Source organism: Camponotus vicinus, unplaced genomic scaffold, assembly GCF_025532165.1.
Source record: "Camponotus vicinus isolate PSW18456_S1 unplaced genomic scaffold, iyCamVici1.0 SCAF_14, whole genome shotgun sequence".
NCBI lineage: Eukaryota > Metazoa > Arthropoda > Insecta > Hymenoptera > Formicidae > Camponotus > Camponotus vicinus.
Genome location: NW_028141950.1, coordinates 4,646,960 through 4,669,444, shown reverse-complemented (window position 1 = coordinate 4,669,444; position 22,485 = coordinate 4,646,960). Strand labels below are relative to the sequence as shown.

The 22,485-nt window shown below is 30.3% G+C and overlaps 1 protein-coding gene and 1 long non-coding RNA gene across 10 annotated transcripts in view; one reads left to right on the top strand and one right to left on the bottom strand.

Moving 5' to 3' along the window:
• Positions 1 to 8,258, top strand: part of LOC145965473 (uncharacterized) — a 120,246-nt gene extending 111,988 nt beyond the window's left edge. Inside the window, exons 4-5 of one of the 2 annotated variants that reach the window (XM_083089067.1) lie at positions 6,346 to 6,994; positions 7,090 to 7,445. In XM_083089067.1, the coding sequence (XP_082945193.1) occupies positions 6,346 to 6,994; positions 7,090 to 7,310 (870 nt within the window). In that variant the 3' untranslated portion in view covers positions 7,311 to 7,445. Of the gene's footprint in view, positions 1 to 6,345 lie in introns of both variants that reach the window. The other variant, XM_083089066.1, reaches the window with a different exon arrangement.
• LOC145965479 (uncharacterized) overlaps positions 1 to 22,419 on the bottom strand; it is a 178,054-nt gene extending 155,635 nt beyond the window's left edge. For 6 of the 8 annotated variants that reach the window (XR_014436731.1, XR_014436730.1, XR_014436726.1 and 3 more), the window contains exons 1-3: positions 22,182 to 22,413; positions 20,601 to 20,666; positions 20,333 to 20,441 (exon numbers count right to left, since the gene is read on the bottom strand). This is a non-coding gene — a long non-coding RNA (uncharacterized LOC145965479). Of the gene's footprint in view, positions 1 to 20,332; positions 20,442 to 20,600; positions 20,667 to 21,548; positions 22,048 to 22,181 lie in introns of those variants that run through there. The other 2 variants (XR_014436724.1, XR_014436725.1) reach the window with 2 other exon arrangements.
• Between the last annotated feature and the right edge of the window lie 66 nt (positions 22,420 to 22,485).

Genomic DNA, 22,485 nt, shown 5'->3' with positions numbered 1-22,485 from the left:
GGTGGGCGTTTGAAAGCATATCTAAATAATTCTACGGAGGCGGAACCTGCCCCGAGAACGCTCGCGGCTATAACCCTTGCTCCCTCCTCGAGATTTTCAAATTTTCGTCCTATAAGAATTCTCCCGATTTTTACGACCGCGGGAATCGTCGCGCGAATGGGATCGTGAATATCGGTCGACTTGAAATGGTACTCGTGATGGAAACCGGATGGTATCGAAACGTTTTGTGCTGCTCAAAATGTGGCAAACATACAAATCGATAGGCTTCGTGTTATAAAAGCTACAATCTCGAGGTTTCGAAAATTTATCGAAAATGAATCGAAATTTATTTATTGAAATGATAAAAATGGCCAATATTTAATAAATATATAGTAATCATCAAATTAATCTTATCTCTAGAATATTATTATTATTCCATTTTAAATATCAATTACTCTATTTTTCAAACACGAAAATTTCACAATTTATTTTTACCATGATATGTCACACACATGTAAAATTTCTTTTTTATTACAACATTGTCACGTCAATATAAATTATGTCATTCTGATGTGTATTTAATACTACTCAGAAATGAACGTGATATTCTTTGTAGTCTCCTTTATGCATTACACGCGAATTTTATTTCCAACATCTCGCAGCAGGATACTCGTCAGAGTCTTCCTTGTGTCTGGCACGTGACGCCAGAAAAAAAACGATTACCTCGGTCGCCGGTCGGGATTAAGAAGACAATTTGACGGAAAGAAGATTACTCTCTCTCTCTCGACGCCGCTCGTTAAAGAACCACTGGCGCTTCCTTCGGTAATACATCTCGCGTGATAGACATTAACGCCGTATTTCGCGTACTTTACGATTTTTCTTCTGGCGTCGTCGAAACGAGACATACACTGCGTGACTGGAGAGATCCCACCGCCAAGTCAGCTCGCGACCACAGATCCAAATACCAAGGCCGTAAATCCGCTCGTTTGAATATACAACCGAACGATATCTCGCGACGCGTCTCGAGAAACGACGACGACGACGACGACCAAAAAAAATTCTTTATCAAAATTAGCGGCTTTATCGAGAAGAGAACAAACATCGTTTTGCGCTTAACTTTCACATCAGGGATCACCAACCTGTCTATACGATTCCGTGAGTCGTTCCCTCTCGAGAATTTTGTTCCCCGTAACATTGTAAATCGATTATATCGCAATAAAAACGTATATCGGCCGTGTGATAAATTCGCTCCGTTTCAAACATATTTTCAATGGGACAAAATCTTGTTTGTCACGCGCGAGAGAAAAGATCCGGGATCCGTCTCTTTTTCTTGGAAATACAAATCTTTCTTTCGACTAGCTATTTGATCTCCCTTTCTAGTTATAGACTAGCGTCTATTTGATATATATTGGGAATCGAGGAGAGCGTGCATACACACACACATTGATCTTTACAACTTGGATTTTCTGCTAAACAAAATTACGATCGCAACGTCTGACGTTTAACGTGCAACATGCATACGACATATGTATGTACATATGTTTTCGATTCTATCATTTTATAGCACCGCCTTTTCATGCATAGAGCAATGCAACTGGTAAATGATCACATTAATCATAAAGATAAACGATAGATCTCGCGTCTCAGAATAAATGGAAAAAAAGTGATTAAAATATACGCACATATCAAGAAAAAAGAAAATAATAAGAAAATCAGATAGAGTGTATATGATAGTAATTTTTATTGATATTTTTGAAATTACTATTCTGTCAACTATTATTCGAATATCAAACAATAATTCATAATTCGTTATAAAATAATAGCAATTAGTATATTAGTATATTAGCATTAGCATTAGTATATTAGCTTGTGCCAAGTCGAAAAAAATGAGAAGAATGTCATGTTCTTGCACGGAAATTATAAGAGGAAAGGTCCCAGAATGATAAATGTCACACTATTAACTCAAAAATCGTTCGTGAAAATGTAAATCCGATAATATCGCAAATATGTGTGACAACTACAACGTATAATCGAAATGAAAGATTTAATCCAATGATTTATGATTATTAACGCGCGATGCCTTATAGTCTTTTTGAAGATCAGCATTTAATAACGCAATTAATTCGATAATTGGATTAAATGTAACGCATTTCTTTTATCGATATGTAACAAATTACCGTGACGCGATTATAAGACCGAAATAAATTTTATCCCAACGGTTCCTTTACCAAAACCGCTTAAAACCCACATACGCAATGCCATATTTATATCCACCGATGATCTCTAATCGTTTTGGCTAAAGAAAAAAATGTGAAGATATTTACTATCTCATAAAAAAAAAGAAAATTAAACAAGACATTTTAAAATTTAATCGTATTGATTTATTACAAATATAAAATTAAATTAACTCATTAATTTTAAAAAGTATTTTAATATGTTTGAAATTAATGCAAAAATATTTTATATATAATAAAAGTTATTTAAAAAAATATTGAATATAGTTTCATGGCATACAAAATTTGTATCTGATTCATCTGTTTAAAAAATGTAAGGAACAATTTAAGAAAATTGATAAAAATTTATGAAAACTGACGAAATATTACGTGCACACTAATAAATATTTACGTGACATATTAAAAAAAGCAATTAAGAGTTAAAAAAATTCAAAAGATTGTTTTTCAAATTTAATTTCGATATTTATCAAATTTCAATATTTTTTCTTACTAATAAAAGCTAATTATTTGCGTACACGGATATAATTTGTATTTAATTATTACGATTCATGAGCATAACAAATAATTTAATATAGCATATTAGTCTTGCTTTAAAAAAATTTTCTCTATATATTAATAAAGCGTCCCACCCCCTTCCATTATCAAACAATATAAAGAATGATCGGCAGCACTTCTAAGGCTCTTCCAACAACTGGTTCCACATGTACGTGCAAATATGCACACACACTCAATGTTTTTCAGCTCCGTAATTACGCGATAAAGTATTATCCGCAATTCGTTATCATGACGACCCTAATTATTATCATCAACTCGATTGCACCTCGTTAATTGCACGGAATGAAACACAAAAGCATTTATTGCTTACGCTTTCAAATTACATCTTTTGAAGAACATCGTTGTATTAAAATACGAAATGAAATAACTTTTATGGATTTTAAATTGAAATTTATAAAATATTTATTTTTAATATTTGTACTATTAATAAAATGTATTTTTTAAGTTATAAATTAGCATTAAAATATATTTTTCTAAGATAAAACCAAAATAAAAATCTAAAAGTTTAAATTAAAATAATTACATACTAAAACAATAACATAATAAACTATTACATAACTAAATAAACTATTTTTTGTTTACAAATGAATTTATGAAGTTTGCGTCATGAGAATTATGAATGTTGTAAAGTTTACGTAATAAGTAAGTTGAGTGCAAAATAACAACGGTTTAACTCAATCAAACACATTATCATTCATATATAAGCCAGACATTATTAATGTCCGAACGTTATGAGAAAGTGATAATTGAGAGAAAGTCAATACGTAGTATTGTTTAATGTGAGATTTGAATACCGAGTTTCAGCGGTCAGTGTGCTAACAGCTGACCGACTCTTCCTCCTCGTGACAAGCAGTGTCTTCAATCATTGGAGTCACAGATGCGTGCAGAAGTGCACGGAAGCGCTTTCTTGTTCTAGAAGACTAAAATAGAACCGCGTATGAAATGGTAGTTACGCAGATTCTTCAATAAGTGCGCGTGATATAAGCATGAACGATTTAATTTTAATTCTGCCGCGGAAAAAGCCACATTATTCGCAATCATTAGCGACTAAATTATTTTCGCGAGAATGCGGTTAATTCACCAATCATTGACGAAATTTCACTTATCCGTTCTTGCGAGCGAGCCACGCAATCATTTGAACGACGCAAAAACCGGTATCTGCTTGTGTTAATAATTTACACTGCATAAAAAGCGATTTAATTATAATGATGGTAGAAAGAATAGTGTGTATCGTGACGCTAAGACGCGCTTTAATAGAAAAATAAATAGATTCGTGTCTAATGCTCTGCAAGTGTAATCGATAATAATATCAATAACGACGATAATGAGTAAGTAAAGTTTAATATAATTATGAAAATGAAAATGGAAATATTCCAAGAATTCTCCCTCAAATAATATTTTCCAAGTAATATCTCTTAAATAAATATCTTCATTACGTTTTTATTATATGATAGTTAAGCCAAAAACTAGTTAGACTCAAAAGTCGTAGTATGTCTAAAAAAAGCATTGATTAATACAGATGCACCCTGATAAACATGTATTAAAAATATATTAAATAATAATCGCCTCGAGGAACCAGAAGAGATATGCAATTGATTACATGTTTCTTTATTTTTGTCCTCTGCATCTCATTGACCGGCCATCGTCGCTATACTATTTTCTTTTGCTAAGAGAATAATTGATAACCCGGTAACAGATATTTAATGATCCGTGAATCAAACACCAACAACCTTTGATAATACATTCTGTATAACGAAACTAGTAAAAGATGTATAGTTTTGTGCAATTTCTCTCAAATCTGTTTTTTTTTCTATAGTATTTTTTTAATCATATTTTCTTCAATAAAATTTAGTTTGATTAAAAAGTTTATAAATGATAAGAAGAGAATAAAACTATCTGTAAAAAATATTGATTTAAAAAAGATTAGAGAAAAATGTTGATTTGCAGCTCCGTCACACTTCAATCGCAACGAAATTTAACTTTTTTTCTCCCAAATTCAGTTTATCAAATGACATTTTGATATCCTTCCAAATATTTCACCTACATTTTTGCATACATTATAGCAGTGTGCATTATTCTTGGCATCTGCACTGTACTTCCGCTATCGTTAAAATAGCTGCCAAAATTACTCGAGTTATTGTAGCCAAATAATCTACTAAACTTGCAATCATCTTTAAAGGAGTTGTTATTTAACCTACGAAAAGCTTTTTTTTATAAAAAAATTTTTTTTTTAATTCTAAAATAAAAGGTTTCTAGTTCTCTTCCTTAAATAACTTTAAACTCCGTTTCAAAAAGAATTCTGGCGAACGTTTATAACATTTCTTTCTTATTTATCAACTTATTATTAAAAATATAAGTTAATTTTCCAAATTAATACCACTTAATAGATCAATTAATTACGAACATATTTATTGCAAAAATTAATTAATTAAGTATTGTATTTTCGCAATATTAAATAACTGTTTATAGTCCTTTTCGATTCCTTAAAATATATATGAATGCAAGGCCCGTGACGCATTGTAATAGGATGAGAAAGCTGGGACCACCCATCTTTGCGCAATTAAACTGATAAATAATATAATATTCTGTCAAGAATATTATCATTTCCGTTCTACAAGTTATCACAAAACAGAAATCGTGAAACCAGTAAAATATAATGTCTATCGTATATCATCATTAGTATGTCAGTCGATTTCGCATTATCCTCAATACTCTGCTAGAAAATTAGCGCTTTAACTGGCGTTAACCTCATTTTGCACAAGTGTGCATCGTTCATTATTGCCTATACCTCAAGGAAACAAAGTAGAGAGTCTACATCATGATATACACAGCGCCCTACCCGAGAGCTTAATTGAGATGGCAACTAAAACAACATACAAATAAAAAAAATATTTTTAGGAAAATATTTATGTTCTTGTAATATAATTAATAATATCTAATAAAATTGTAGATGTTTTCGAAAATATATCTCCGAGAAAATGTTACCTTATAAGATATAAAATATAAGTTTTAAATTAATTTTTGAAATAATCTCTTTTCAAGAATAAATGTTTCTTTTCCAGTATCATCGTTTTAATTAATATTCTTTAAAACTATCAAAATTATTAAAAAGCAACTGACTTGTTTATGTGATATCTAATATATATGTTATGATATTTAATTTATATAATTTTAAAATAAAAGGTTTATTTTTGAGTTTATGTACATGAAATTTATATATTTAAAAATTATTTTTTCCAAGTATATTTAATAATATCCAATTTGCTTCCTATATTTGTTTATCACGAAAAAATCTTATCTATATTTTGGTTTAAATATAGATAAGTACAAACTAGAAAGTACGAATACATTCGCAGCAGAGATAATGAATCGAGAAAATAATCATAGTAACTTTTAAATAATGTTAGAAATAAAGCCAAACAGTTTCATAAGTCCATAAATTTTTCCTAAATGAGAGAATCATAAAATAGAAAAAATTTTACGAATTTGATGAACTTGTCAATAATTTCCATTAATTTTACTAAGAATCTTTCAACGCTCGCTTTTTACAAAGATACTATTTTGTTTTTTGTTTCAGCGCGAATTTACAAACGACTGCATCTTCAATGAAACCTTGGAGCAACATAATTACAACACTTACAGCTCGGCACGCTGGTCCACGACAAAAAAGACGCTGTATCTTGGCTTGAATCGCAACGGCAGCTCAAGGAAAGTACAAACTAGAGGTCATCACCTGGGTAAACAATCGGCCTTCGCCCGGGTGTTGACGAAGGTGGCTCCGTTTGATCAAGTAGAAGCTCTTCACAGGCGGATGTTGGGCGCACAACACAACGTGCGCCATCGACATCATCGTCGTCTGTCACATGGCGATAACATGGCGCAACAATCCATCTGTCCCATTCTGCCGCCCCAAGAGAAGGACGGCAGGGACATCTTCAGATGCCGTAAACGAAAGAAGAGGAAGAAGCGAAAGCGACGGTGTAGACCGGACGAGCAGCCTGGTCCCCAGTGCCGAGTCGTCGAGGAATCTACCACGAGTCCCACACCGGACATCGACGCGTCTTCGGAGATGAGCAACATCACCACCCCAGAATCTAAAAGATCCTGCGAGGGGGCGGCCAGCGAGGAAGCCTGCAGACGTCAGGCTCTTTCGGTACCGGCGAAGAAGCGGAAGTCGCGGATAGACGGCGGCGACGGCGGCGGCAGCGGCGGAAATCTCAACAACGGTAAGAACAAAGCATCAACATCAAACGCGAAAAAGCCAAACGTCAACATCGCCGATAATCAAAGTAAAAAGCCTGATTTGACGGACGGGAAAAAGACGAAGAGGAAGGGTCCACCGAGCAGAGGGAAAGCGATGGTCCCGTCGTCCCGGAAGCAGTACGAGTCTGGCACAGTCCAGACCTTTTTGCCGCTAACAACGCCCACCAGCGAAGAGCAGCAGGTCTCGACAGCCATATCATCCTCGTTGCCGTCTCCTCTTGGTGTGTCAACCGCTCCCTCCTCCGCCAGAAGGTCGAATTCGCCGTCATCTGGCCGTAGGAAACCGTTGCCGTCTTCGAGGAATCATGTCACGAGACCGATGAGCTCGCTTAGGAAAGGAAAGTCGTTTTCGAGTTCGCTGGGTCGAGCGAAATCGACGCCGATGAGCGAGATAAATCTCCCGTCGACCACCAAAGTTCCTGAAACCACGAGCGCGTGGTATGCCACATCTTTTCCTCAACTTCCTATATCTTCGCCAGTTCCCTCCTCTTCATCCTTGCTCTGGCAGTCGGCCGAAAACTCTACAAATTCATTGTCGAACTTTTCGCTCGTTGATGAGGAATCGCTCTCAACCGTCACGAGCGAATTTACGACCGAAATGGTAGAGTCGATTGCGGAAACGACATTCAGACAGGACGAGTAGGATGTCAATGGTTCTAGTATGATCGAGACAATCCCGAGAACGACTACAAAATTTCTTATAAAGCGATTGGCAATATGACGTTCTCATTTTTTCGAACGGTAGGAGGATATCTGCGAATGTCATTGTAAACTATGTGTATATAGAAATCACTCTATACGTACTACAACTTACTCCACTTTCGTATACGACAAGTGTACACGTGGCGTATGATATCGTGCCGAAGTTTCAATACTCGCGATATAAGGGGACCGATGTGGTTGCGGCTTCAGTGAAATTATGACTTCGTGTTTAAAAATATTTTGATAAATAATAAATTTTACATTTTACATATATAAAATTTAAAAATTTAATTAAGTGGATTATTAAAAATATCTTTTCTATTAGAGAATGAAAATGATTAAAATTTCTATAATCTGAATAAAAAAATTCGCTTCTAATAATATTTTTAACTTATTATGTATGTGTTCTTTTTTTATCAGACATGATTAAAGAATATGTATAAAAACGAGATTTTAGTTTTGTTATATAAATTTATAGAACTTATTATAAAATACTTTGTGTTTTTTCGTTTTAGTTTCTCTTAACTCTCGTACCTTAACTCTAATACCAAGAGAATCTAAATATTTTTCTATATATTCTGTATAGAAAAAATTATTTTTTTTAAATATATGAGAAACAGTTAAAAAGACAAAATAAAAATAATGAAAATTTTGTACGGAAATATAAAACGCGAAAAAATTATCGGTAATTTAATAATAAAGTTACTTATTATTATTACTAAATTTTAAAAAAGGTCTCAATATTTATGGATAATGCATTTCATCAGACAAAAAGCATTTTATTGCTAAAGTTAAAGATTTATGATAAAATTTGTTCACAGAAATCGTTTCTATGTCGATCCTCGCGATTTACGTGGTGAGAGAGACGGTTTAAGATTCGATTAACATTGATAGAAGCGAAAAGTTAGTCTCGCTTGTTCAGGCAGAGACGAGAGCGTGCTGACTAAAGAGTGTTTCTTACGCTTATTATCCGAAAAGGGATAATTACCGGTCGCAACGGATCGAGAGTATCAAACGGCCGGATAATGAGCATGAAATACGACTTTAATTTCAAAACACTTCCCTCTCGGCGGCAAAACAAGTCACGAAGCTCGTACACGGGCATGGCGAATGAGTTAATTGCACATCTCTTTTACATAGTTTCCGTAATCTTCATTCGATTTTAGAAACAAATATTCCCTGATTACAACTCTTTTATTATATAAATTTATATAATGTGCAATTTTTAGTTTCTTTTGTTTGTGGATTTTTTGAGAGACCGATATTTCTCTTTAAAATAAAAATATATTTAATTTTAAAGAATCTCTAGTAATTAAACGAAATTTATTTATAAATAAAATTTGTTTGTAAAATGCTGAAAAAAGCACTGTATATTATTTCAAAATATTTTATAATCGAGTTATGTATATATTTTGAAAAAATATATATACATATTTAAAAAAAATATAATTTATAATTTCACAATATTTTCAAAATAAATAGTTTAATGAAAATAATGATAATCCATGTCTTTAGATATTTCAACATTAAAAAAAATGATCTTCGATAGTTTTAATAATTACAGAGCATATTTCTAACATGACAATTTAGGTACGTATTTTTAATCTATGTAACTGCCTCTCATCTAACATAGACACGAGTATGAAATAAATCCGATCGAATAAACTATGTAAATAAAAAATTTAGAAGAATGTAATATATAATGACAGCAAATAGAAGCAAATGAACATAAAAAATTTAAAAGCGAAGCATGTGTGTGTTAATATTTGTGCCAATTAGCATAATATTTGCAGATAATATTATCGAATTAAAATGTTGTTCAAAATTATATTTATATTAGATAGATGCTGAACAAAATGATAATTATTCTTTCTTTTAATTTGTTATGAACCGCTCTCGTCTCGCCGTGTACATCGTTACATAGAAGAAGCTTCTTGTATAATATATTACTGGCAAAAACTACGTCCTAATTAGCGCGATTAGCGCATAAGTATAAGAAATTAATAATATTTTAGCGAACGAGGGGACGGGAGGGGCAGCGCAAGACAATAAGCGATTTGAAGGAAAAGATGTAGGCGGATAAAATCAATTCGAGCGCGAAATGCAATTGTTTTCGAGACGGTAATAGAAATCGAATCTAATTAAGAAAATGAACTATTCAATAAAAAAAAATTAATAGTTTCGTAAATTACGCTTCTCATATGAAATTAAGCGAATGTTTCCGATTACGCTTAATGTAATGTTTCGTAACGAAATAATTTTTTTATTAGTATAAATTATATACAAATTGTAGGATATATAAAAAGGACGAGCCCAGCTATTTACGTTTAAATGCTAAATTTCTACGAGCAATTAGTCAAATTGTGAGTTTAAACTTTTGATTTCGCAATAAAACGCGATACCTTTACCAGTGACGTGTATATAAATATAAAATTATATGTATTAAAATTTACCGTACCGAACCGTATAAAGTAAATTTGTTCAATGTAATCTCAGTATTTATAACGAAGCGAAGTGACACATCGATTTTTCTTATTGTACCAAGGAGATCAGATCGCAAATTGTACGTGCCGATTTCTCGAATTTTATTTACTCGACCATTGTTCCTCGCACCTCAATTTTATTTTCGCAATTCGTTTCAAGATGCTTGACAGTATGTAAAAATTAGAAAGTCTCAATAATAATTTCCATTATATTAAATTATTTCCATCATATTATAATCAAAATTTGCCATATATAATTAAGATTTAATCAAAGAATCAAAATATTATCGTGAGCAAGTAATTGATTTAATTGTAAACTAGAACAGATCTGTAACGAAACAAATATTTAACAGAATTATTCTCCGTACACTTGTGTAAATTTCTGCTAAATATGTAAGTTTTAACTCTTTATTAGTTCAATTTCATGAAATTAGCTTTAATGTTATCTTCAAAAAATATATAGTCAAAAGAAATTTCGAAATGGAATTGATTGATAACGAGTCTAATAATGATACTGCGCTCATTTATGTTGATGATTCCCGATACAATTTGAATTTTTATGAAAATTATTCGATTATCGAATGCCGTTCGAAGAGATTAGTTACTCATTGTCAAATAAACGAAACATCATCATGACTCCTTGTTTTTCTAATTAAGAGTTTCATCGAATCTAGATAGATGTATCTGTGAAAAAAACCTCAATCTCACTGCGATTTTTTTTCTTTTTTGTAGAAGCGATCTATTAATATAGTGGTATATTTATTAAAGACTTATTTATTGTAAACAGTTGAATCCAGTGTACATAAGTTTACGATCATTATTCATCAATCATCGATCATGTGTTTTACGTGCGTTGTGTTTGTCTTGTAGAATCCGTTGAAAATACATGATAATGTCGTATTTCTGTTCCAAGAGAGAAACCATTTCAGTAATTTATTGAATAAAATGCGACAGGTGGTCGTCTATAATTTCACGCTAATATTCAAATGTTCTATTTCAAAGCAAGTTGATTTTCCATGCATGGCAGAGAGTTCATGTCGCACATTTGATAATAGTCACTGGCAAAGTGAACTACTGCTTCCGCCAGAACTGAAATTAGACCACTTCGCGTCGTAACAACGTGTGTTCTTCGTTTAAATTCAGTATACTATGTACATATACATATATGCAGAGTGTAACAAAAAGTGTAATGATAATGGAACTATCCGATGCTCTTTTTGTTTTATTTGCCAAATCATTCAATATTTTCAGAATACGCACGAAATTTTATTAGGATTATAATTAAAATCTTTGAAATTTATAGCATAAAACAATAAGATTATTATATAAATAATTTGCATTGTCTTATTGTTACATCCTATATAAAAATGATAATGGACTCTTCAGTTATGAGACTAAATTTTTTTGCGGAATAAATATGTTATCGTAAAGCATACGATATTTTCTTGTTCTTATATTTGACAAACTTTTATGGCAGAAGAGAAAGGTTTTTCTCTGATTATTGTCTTGCATTTCAATACGGAATCATTGATATTTTCAACAGATTCTAAATTGTCTCAATAAAATAAACGTATACAAGTTCTGGCGAATGAAATAATAAACGTTTGACGGGATAAAAGACTTACGAGTTAGTGCTTATAGACTGTACGAATTTAACAAAGAGATAAAGTTTGTAAAATTTGGAAAGATGCACATGGATGCGCGAACGTGATGCTTATCAAGACGGTTAATTAGCGACATGGATAGAAGAACTTTCTAAGTTGCAAGGATATCATTATGCTGTCCTTATATATGTAATTATATATTTCCAGATTCTTCATAATTTTAAAGATGAGAGAATAATAGAGAATAATAGAGAGACAATATATTTTTATGACATTATAAATATTTAACTCTCATCCATGTCGCTTAAATCCAAAATAATAAAAATGTTTTAGAACTATTCTACACAATGCAAACGAAAAATTGAAGAAAACTAGCATGGAACTTAATACATATAAAATGATATTTTTGATTTTAGTTGAAAAAATCTAAGCTAACATTATATCTCTAAACAATGTTATATGGAATAATTAATGCAGTTAATTATTAATAATAAAATAATGGAATAAAATAACGCAAACACGATCGCGCATCGTCAGCATGATTCCAGATTCAAAGATTGAAACGGAACCAGTCTAGCACTGCCATTCTTTTTTTTTTTGAAATATATATTTAATTTTCTCATAGACTGAAACGTTCTATTAAGATTATAAACGAGTATTTAATTAATAAAATGATAAAAGAGACCGTGCTGATGAAATTTTTCATCTGCGAAATGTAAAACAAACGAAATACCTAAAATAGTACAGTCCCAGAACGATTTGTTTTCTAAGCAAAATATCCCATGAATTTTCGATATTACCATGTAATTCGAAATTCTCCACGACCTCTTTTCTTTTCTATCCCATTTTCAGGGAAATACATTTCTTAGCGTCATTTTCGCGAAAAAGGATAAGAAGAAGGAGAGAGAGAGAAGGGACAAGAGCATATAATAAAATATGATCAACAAACCGATAGAATAAATTTCTGATTATAAATCCAAGCAATTCTCATGAATACACTCCCCATTTTCTCTCTCACTTCTTAGATGCAGGACCCCACCATATCGTCGCCATATAATTTTTAGAAATAATAAAAGAAATATTATTGAATATATAAACGTTGCGTTATTATTAAGTCTTAATATATACCTCATCATATATAATAATCATATACATTTCTAGATATAAATTCCATACTATTTTTTTTTAACAATTAGGCAATTATATATTTATTTAAATAATTCTACCTTCTTCACTTTCTCTATTATATTCGTGACTTATCCTCCAGAATTTATTTTAGTCTCGATCAAGTAAATATTATTATTATATGTCATAATTTACAATAATAATATTCAAAAATCTTTTACATTGAGAATTCCATTTAAATAAAATTTCAGAAGTTATAAATTACAGTTATTAATTTTTATATGCATTAAAAATTTTCAAACGTATATAAAAAATATGCAATTGTAACGCACTTTCAACATTGAAAATTGACGTCAATACGAGAAACAATAAATTTTCTTTTCAATTAATAAATCTTAATCAGGAAATTTATGAATTTATTTATGGATATGAATTTATAATCACTATGCTGGCAACGAAATGGTTGGTACAAGAGTTTGCGAAACATTGACGGGTAAGTATACGTAAGGATGTATATCAAACTTATCAATGCAAACACTGTCGGAATATTTCAAACTGTCATAAAATTCCTCGTGGAAACATTACGTACAATATGTTATTTAATATGTTTTATGCGTGCTTACTGAATGGCATAGATATAACACGTATAAATATTTTCGTTATTATAGTAAAATAGTTATATTACAAGCATATCATTATATGTCATTGCTCTTAATGTAAAATAAGCGGCTTATCGGCATCTTCGTGACGTAAATAAGTATAAAACACACGCCGGAAACTATTAAGCCCGCGTACATATACATGTGTAGCTTGCAAGTATGCAGAAATATGGAAGCATGTAGAATATAGAGCGGGACTCATGCCCTCTTTTGTTGTCTACATCTTCTCCCATTGTTGTCCCGTACTATAATTAATGATCGATGCCACGATAACATAAAAGTCGCTGTGTGCACGGGAAAAATACGTAAATTGCGGTGCATTGTCCGCTACCCTGTATTTACGTAATTCCTGTATGTCCTTCAAATAATTATCTTTTAATATTTTCCGTATAAAAATGTACCACCGTTAGAACATAACTTTTTCCCAAGTTAAACTTCTAATGCTATATTTTAGTTTTGCACATTAAAATTCTAAGCATAAAAATATTTCATATAATTTATATTATAAATTTCAATATTTGCAAAAATTTACCTTTTAAATATTTATTATAAAATGTTGATTGAGAGACATGTTATATTAAATCTGCTTTAGATTAAATCTGCTTATTTATAATCGGCAAGAAAATTCAAGACAAGTGTATCTGTTCATAATTTCATAATAATTGCATATTCTGTATGTATATATTTTGTGTATGTATATATTTCTGTATGTATATTTTGTATTTTATATTCTTTCTAAATGTTTTTTGTATCATATATAACACATAAATCTATAGATGGGATTCTATTATATCTTATCTTAATTATAAATAGTCTAATAAATTCTGATAGATGTATATATGTGTATATAAGCACATATATTGTACTAACATGCAACTTTTCGTATTAATTTGAAAATGTTTGCGACGCTGAAAAAAATGCATCAGTAATAAGATTTTATGAAATTATTCGCGTATACATTCTTCTGAATACTGTCAATTTTTTACTTAGCCATTTGTAATTATGGATCATGATCCTAATCATCTCTATCGATATAACCGTAATTCGATCTTTGCCCTGCAAAACACGTTTCTTAATTTATAATTAACATTCTTCAATGAATACATTCTGCCTTAAACTCTCGACTCGCGAATGAAACTATATGCTTTACATAGGAATAGGTACCGTTGTTTAATCATATAATTGATTCCATAAATAAATTCATAGAATCTTCATTTTTAGCTACATTTGTGATCCTTTTTTTTTATGTAATTTAATAAAATTTTGCGTAAAAACGATATATATATTAAAGAAGATTTTAGATCTAATTAAAAAGACAAATAAAGTTAAAGATTAAATTTTTTGAAAATTTTCTAAATGCAAAAAATTGCACGTTAGTCTATTTGTGTTTTTCATTATTTTTATGACAATACATGGTAAATATTAATATTAGTATTTAATATATATTAATATACACCGGATAAAATATATATTAATATTAAAATATAAATATTAATATATATTTTATCCTATGTATAGCAATATTTTTCTTAAATAATTAATATTTTCATTGAGAAATATTTTAATCTATTGTAGACAATTTACAATTTGTTACAAAATTTAAGACAGAGAATTTTGTTTATAATTTTATAATATATCTCTTATAACGTTATGCGTAAAATACATTTTAAAATATTTGTGCGTATATATTTAAATGTATATATTTTGTATTATACGATACATAAAATTTTTTTTAGCTATAAAATTCTATCTCAAATTTTGTTGTGAGATCGTTTACAATAGACTAAAGATATTAAAATAATTTCTATATCAAATCACAATGCACATGAAAGAATTTTAACTTTCATCAGAATGTATTTATAATGATACAAATACGTGTTAATGCATAAGTTTCCTCGCTCATCGAGTCAAACAGGTTGTGATTAAGGATTTTGCACGCGTTTTACGCGTAAAGTTGCCACGATTTACTCATTATCACAGACATTTATCATAATCGACTCTACCCTGCAGTATTTTCAACATTTCTAACTCTAAGCTGTACTTATATCCGTATCAAACTTTAAAGATAGACATATAATGCACAGGTGTATGAGACTGCTTCACTTTATCCGCACTCTAACTGCTTCACTTATTAAATGAAGTAGTGCCGATGATACCTTTCCATAGTTGTTATCAATATCATTACTATCATTAAAAATTTTCGATTCGCTATATCCTTTACACATTTATCAACTATATATCGGGTTTGATTATTCAAATTAGTGAAGATACGCACTGGTGGATACTAAGGTGTTTTATACAGGCCTTAAATTGGAATCTATAATCCTAAATATCTTGAGGCGATTCTCTTACGCTCAATTTTTTCTGACTCTATAGGATATCAAAAAGTATAACGTTATAATTAAATTGAAAGCCGATCTTATCTCCGAAAATTTATGTTTTACATAATTTTGAAAATGGATCTATTAATAAAAAGAATTTCTCATTTTCAGTTTTGCTACTTATTTAAATTATGCATAGATATTTATTAATAACAAGAATAATAAATATTCCATAAAATATAAAATTTAATAAAATATAAATTTGCGGAGATATAAATTGTTCTTCAGTTTTATTGGAAAGTTTTATTAAAAATCCAAAATTTCTAGAAGATATTTTATTTTCTTTGACTTGTGACAGTCTCCCAGAAAGTGTAATACTTCGCTTGCAACAACAAGAAGTTGCTGGACATCTCCAGTAAACTCGTTGTGCACTTCGTTGCACTCATGTTACGCGAAGCGGTTTAAACTTCGGTGCATGCTCACATTGCCGGTTATTTCACTCGACGAGGCAGCTGCGGCATGAAGTCAAGTGAATTTTTATCCTGTCCAAGCGAGCTTGTTGCACTTTCCGGGTATTTCCTTAATCCGCGAACCATGAACATTTTCTTGGATTCTCGGAGCAAAAATTATTTTCCCTTTTCAATCGGCTAAGCAGATATATAATGTATAAAGCTTTTTATATTTATTTAAAATTTGTATGGCATATTAAATTCTGATTATATGGAAAATGCCTTATCACTTTGGATTTTGGATATATGTATATTATCCAAAATTTAAAAAGTGATAAGGCATTTTCCTTATAATCAGAATTTAATATGCCATACAAATTTTAATTAAATAAATATAAAAAGCTTTATATGTTATATATCTGCTCAGCCGATTGTAATAATTGAAAAGGAAAAATAATTTTTGCTCCGAGAAAATGTTCATGGTTCGCGGATTAAGAATTACATGTATATATGTATATATTTCGAAAATATTTTAAAATAATTTTTAATTTTTATTTAAATTTTATTTTAGATGTATGAGAGAAACAAAAATCACTTAATATTTAAATAAAAATAATTTTATATATTATATGTTAGAATCTCTCTCTTCTTTTATATACACATACAGCTTACGCTATTATATTCTGTTTATTACATATTATTATCAGAAATTATCAGAAAAAATTTGCCAAAAATGTATTGTTTTAAGACAGACAAGGAATCCAAGAAAGGCTCAACGGCAGTCGATACGCATTAAGAACGTAACACCGATGCATATATTAGCCTGCGTAATTTTAGCACACGCGCCACTCGACAAACTCTTTTCGCGTTGCGTCACGCGGTGTCGGGACGTGGGTGAAGAAGCGTCTTGTTACATAACGTCCTTCGTCTGCACGACCCTCTTTAGTTCTATTCCTATCTTTTCAACACGTACAAGGAACATGCAAACGCGTCACGATGACAATTTGTGAGTCAGCTAAGTTAATTCTTTGTTATCCAAATTAGTCTCGTACTATTTTTTATAAATCTGATATCTTATTTTATAAAATCGTGTTTCTACTTTAAAACATTATAGATTTCATTATCACAAATGCATCAATTAGTTAAAAATAATTTCCTACTTTTTCTACTTGTGCAAATTTTAAGATAATTAAAATTTGTAAAAGATAAAAATTTTCATTTTTCAATATGGCAAATGAAATAATAGTCAAGTATGTTTCTCTTTCGCATAAAATTATTCCCAAAAAATTTTAATCTATTTACATATATACTGTATATGTGTGCAAAATTTGATTATAATTCTATCAAATAATTTTTATTAAATATTTAATTAAGTATAATATTAACTATAAATAATTTGTATTATTTTTATTGCTCGCAATTAATGATTTCAAGTTATTTTTCGTATGACTAACTCATATCATGTTTATAATTTGCTAATTTTATTCGGCTTTAGTAAGAAGCAGTTGGAGGCATAAGTTAGAATGCGCAGCAGCAGATGATTGAGCAGAATGATAATATGGAGTTATTCGCGGAAGATAATTTCTCCTTGCAAATATGCTACGAATATCAGATTATCCGTCGCGGATGTAGAGGTACTGTTTGATTAAAAATACGAAAAATAGTAGATGAACACATAAGGTAAAAGAAGCGAATAGAATGGGGGAGGAAGGGAAAATAATTGGGTCCTTGTTTTTTTTCATAATGACGCAGCGCAAGATTGTTACACGACAAGCCACATTTATTTGAACTTATTTTGCATCCAGCGTAATCATAATTAATCCGTGATTACAATATGCCTCGAAGGAGAAATTATCTTGCGAAGGACAGATCGAGTTCTCATCTGAATAAACTATAAAATCATTAGTTACTCCCATATATTTCGAATAATATTATTAATTAGGAGATACCGCTATTCGACACTGCTAAAAATAAATAGATCTAAAAAATTAACTAAAATTGGCTTTTAAAAATTAATTTGTTAATTTATAAAGCTAGGAATTGTTTTAAAAACATTTTTACATCATGTTGGAAAACTTTATCCGCATCAAATTATTAATATCTTTAATTTGTCTTTTTTATGAATCTAATCACTCTAAATAAAATATCCTGTGAATTTTCGAGATATTACTTCGTGATATAAGATTTTCAAAATCCACGTATATAATATCTTTTATGATCTGCTTCAATTCAAATTATCTTTTCAATAATATAAAGAACAGACGTGAAAATGTGAATCAATTTAATTAATCTTCAAATTAATCCTGCATCGTTTTTTATATTATATATTTGATATAAAATCTTAAAAAATTGTATTTCCAAAATAATTTATGCAGAAAATCTATCTGCTTCGCGACTAAACATATACTTGTTCTTTCATATTATTTTATATTATTTCATATGAATATTAATTTGTCAATAAATATGAATGGACAGATTATGCAAAATTGAAATAAAAATAGCATAAAATTAAAACAAAATTATTAATACTTAATGCGTTTTCATCAAATAGATTATTTCAAATACGTTTTGATTATAAAATATTTTCTGTTTTTTCATTATTTGTGTTCGCGTATGTACATTAGAATTCCTCTGCTATATATATATATATATATATATATGTATATTGTTATATGTATATGTATATTGTTATATGTATATGTATATTGTTCTTTTTCATGTGTTAGTTTATATAATATTTAATTCTGGAGAAAAATAAGAAGACCAAAAACACACATAGACTTCCAATACTATCGAAAAAATATTTGAAAAAGAAAATAAGGAGAAGATAAAATAAAATCATGTAGCTAAATATATCAGTATTTTTTTCTATCAATATTCTGTAAATATTTAAGTGTAATTGTATTCTATAAGTATTTTATAAATCTTCATGAAATGAGAGAATACCAAAAAATTAAAATATGAAAATTTATATTTTAGAAATATATATATATATCAATCTTGTATTTTAATGTTACTTCTTTCTCCTTTTTCGTAATTTGAATAAGTATTAAATTCTAAAATTTAATAAATTAAAATATAATCTTAAATAATTTTTATATATTTTTAAATAATTATAAAATGTGTTTGAAAAAATTTATCAAAATAATATTATTGATATATCATATCTTCATAGCGTTCTTATATTTTTTTAAATTCTATCTCTCTCTAAATATATAGAATAATTTTGATTCAAAGTCTAATATAATAATATCTTTTTTCTTTAAATTTGTATGCATATGAAAAAATATAAAAACATCTTTTTAACAAAAATTATTTTATTATTGATCATAATTTTATATGAATCATACTCAAATACTCATATTTATACTCATTATTTAAATTATAAAAGTATTTCTTATAGTATAAATAATCAAACTGATTAAAGTAATGCATAGATGAAAATAATATCTAATTTATCAATTATTTATATGTATGTATTTTTGTATATACATTGACGTGACAGATAGTCTCATATGTTCCAGAATTAAATATTTAATTCAATTTATCCTAATCTGTCCATTTTAAGGCACAATGGATTTGTGAAGCATATATATGTTAATAATATTTCTATATTCTTATAAATTTAATTTTTAATATTTCTAATATAATTTTTATTATTTTTAATATGATTTCTAAATAAATAATAATTCTTAACATCAAGTAATTTATTGAAACAAATAATAAATAATATTTTGCTGTTGTATTTATTATTATTGCAAACTGAAAAACAAACTGTTATATATTAATAATTATTAGAAAAATACTTTAAATTGTTTGGTTCGATTCTAATATTTGTCATCTTAGATAAATTATATATATGTGTATATAAATATGTATATATATATATATATATTTGATAAAAAATTTTCACAAATCCATTACTTCATAATTAAAATAAAAAATAGTTTAAACTCACAGTACGATAGATGAGCAACGGCTGAGTTATATAGCACACAGGTTGTAAACAGGTGGTACACAGAACACACTGAGTTGTATGCAGTAGTACAGCGTATAATAGAGTTGATCTATAAAAGACAGAAAAAATATCTATTTAATCTAGATTAAAGCAAATATATCCAAGTTTTATTTAATATCTCGAGAAATAATTATTGCGCGCATTAAAACTTTTATTGTATTGAATTTTTTACAAAAAAATAATGAGAAATAAATAATAAATTATTCACCTCATGCTGGCTCCAGCGTCGTCTAATGCTGCCTTGGCTCTTTTTCTCTGTTCATCCTTGTCGTTCCTTATTGGCAAACAAACGAATAATTACAATTAAGCGCGCACTCGCAAAACAATTAATTCCGTACGCGCACTAATCACACCCGGATATAATTGATGAGCGCGTGGCATTTCCGAGTTTAATAGTAGACGACGCACATTTAATTATCTCGGGAAAAGCGAACGGTATCTCAAGATAAGTTCATGCACGCGAAAATAGCAGAGGTTTTAATAAATCATCGATGATCACGCGAACATCGTATTTACACGCCACGCGATCGTAAATTATTAAAACATGATTTTAATACATTACAATTGATGTAAATATGTGCGAGGCAATGATTTATATATAAATTCTCCTAACGCATCGATAAATAAAACACACGAAATATTTTCTCCGGCAAACGCCGTCATCGCGACATATTTAATCATTTAATCGATTTAGATAATTGCCCGGATATTCTAATCACTAATTAATCACTTACACATTATAATTGAATTCGACGTGATACTTTTCACGATCGCGTCTCGAAAATGCCACACCATTCACCTTCACGTTCACTCGATCATCGCGCGAATGACAACAATGTTTGACCTCGCATAACAATGTGACGTCACACGTCGAACTAATATACATTACGCACTCGAAAATTATTAAAATATGATACTTATTACGGTTTATTCGCCAATTAAAAGCGTCGCGATTCAGAGTCGATCCGTCTCGCGTTCGCGACGTTCGTTACCAACACGGAAGTGACGTCACAGCGTCAGCAGCTTCAGATCGATGCCTCCTTCGCGCGAATGAAGCGCGAAAAATATTTCCTTCGAATCAAGTCGCCGTTTCGATATTCTCGTAATTCACGAATCACTTGTTAATCGCGTGAAATGATATTTATTAATTATTCACCTGATTTATAGTACTTCTCGTGATTGCGTCTCGAAAATTAATACGTGATGTACGGAGCACGTCGCGTCGCGCACCTGTTGGAATGTTCCGCGCGAATGACAACAATGTTTGACCTCGCATAACAATGACGTCACACGTCAAACTAATATACACTACGCACTCGAAAATTATTAAAATATGATATTTATTATGGTTTATTCGCCAATTAAAAGCGTCGCGATTCAGAGTCGATCCGTCTCGCGTTCGCGACGTTCGTTACCGACACTGAAGTGACGTCACAGATCGATGCCTCCTTCACGCGAATGAAGCGAAATATTTCCTTCAAATCAAGTCGCCGTTTCGATATTCTCGTAATTCACGAATCACTTGTTAATCGCGTGAAATGATATTTATTAATTATTCACCTGATTTATAGTACTTCTCGTGATTGCGTCTCGAAAAGTAACACGTAACGTACGGAGCATCCCCCCCCCCCCAACGTCGCGTCGCCCACCTGTTGGAATGTTACCGCGCGAACGACAACAATGTTTGACCTCGAAATGATACGTCACACGTCAGATTTATGTATATACACTACGCGCTCAAAAATCATCAAAATATAATACTTATTATCGTTATTCCACTTATATTTACCTCAATTAAAAGTCGAGATTCAGAGTCGATCCGTCTCGTGCTTGCAATGACCTCCGAAGTGACGTTAGCAGCTTCACGTTAATTATGGCAAGAAAATAGTGCGGGAAAAGCGCGCGAAGTTCGATATTCGGTATCTTGAAATACTAACATGCAGCAAAGATTTTAATAAATTATCGATAGTCACACAAACGCAATATTTATACGCAGTTTTAATTATTAAAATATTATTCTAATTATAACTGATTCATTAATTAAATGCGTCTCAATTTAGATCTGTCTCGCGCTCGATGCCGCTATTTTGTTA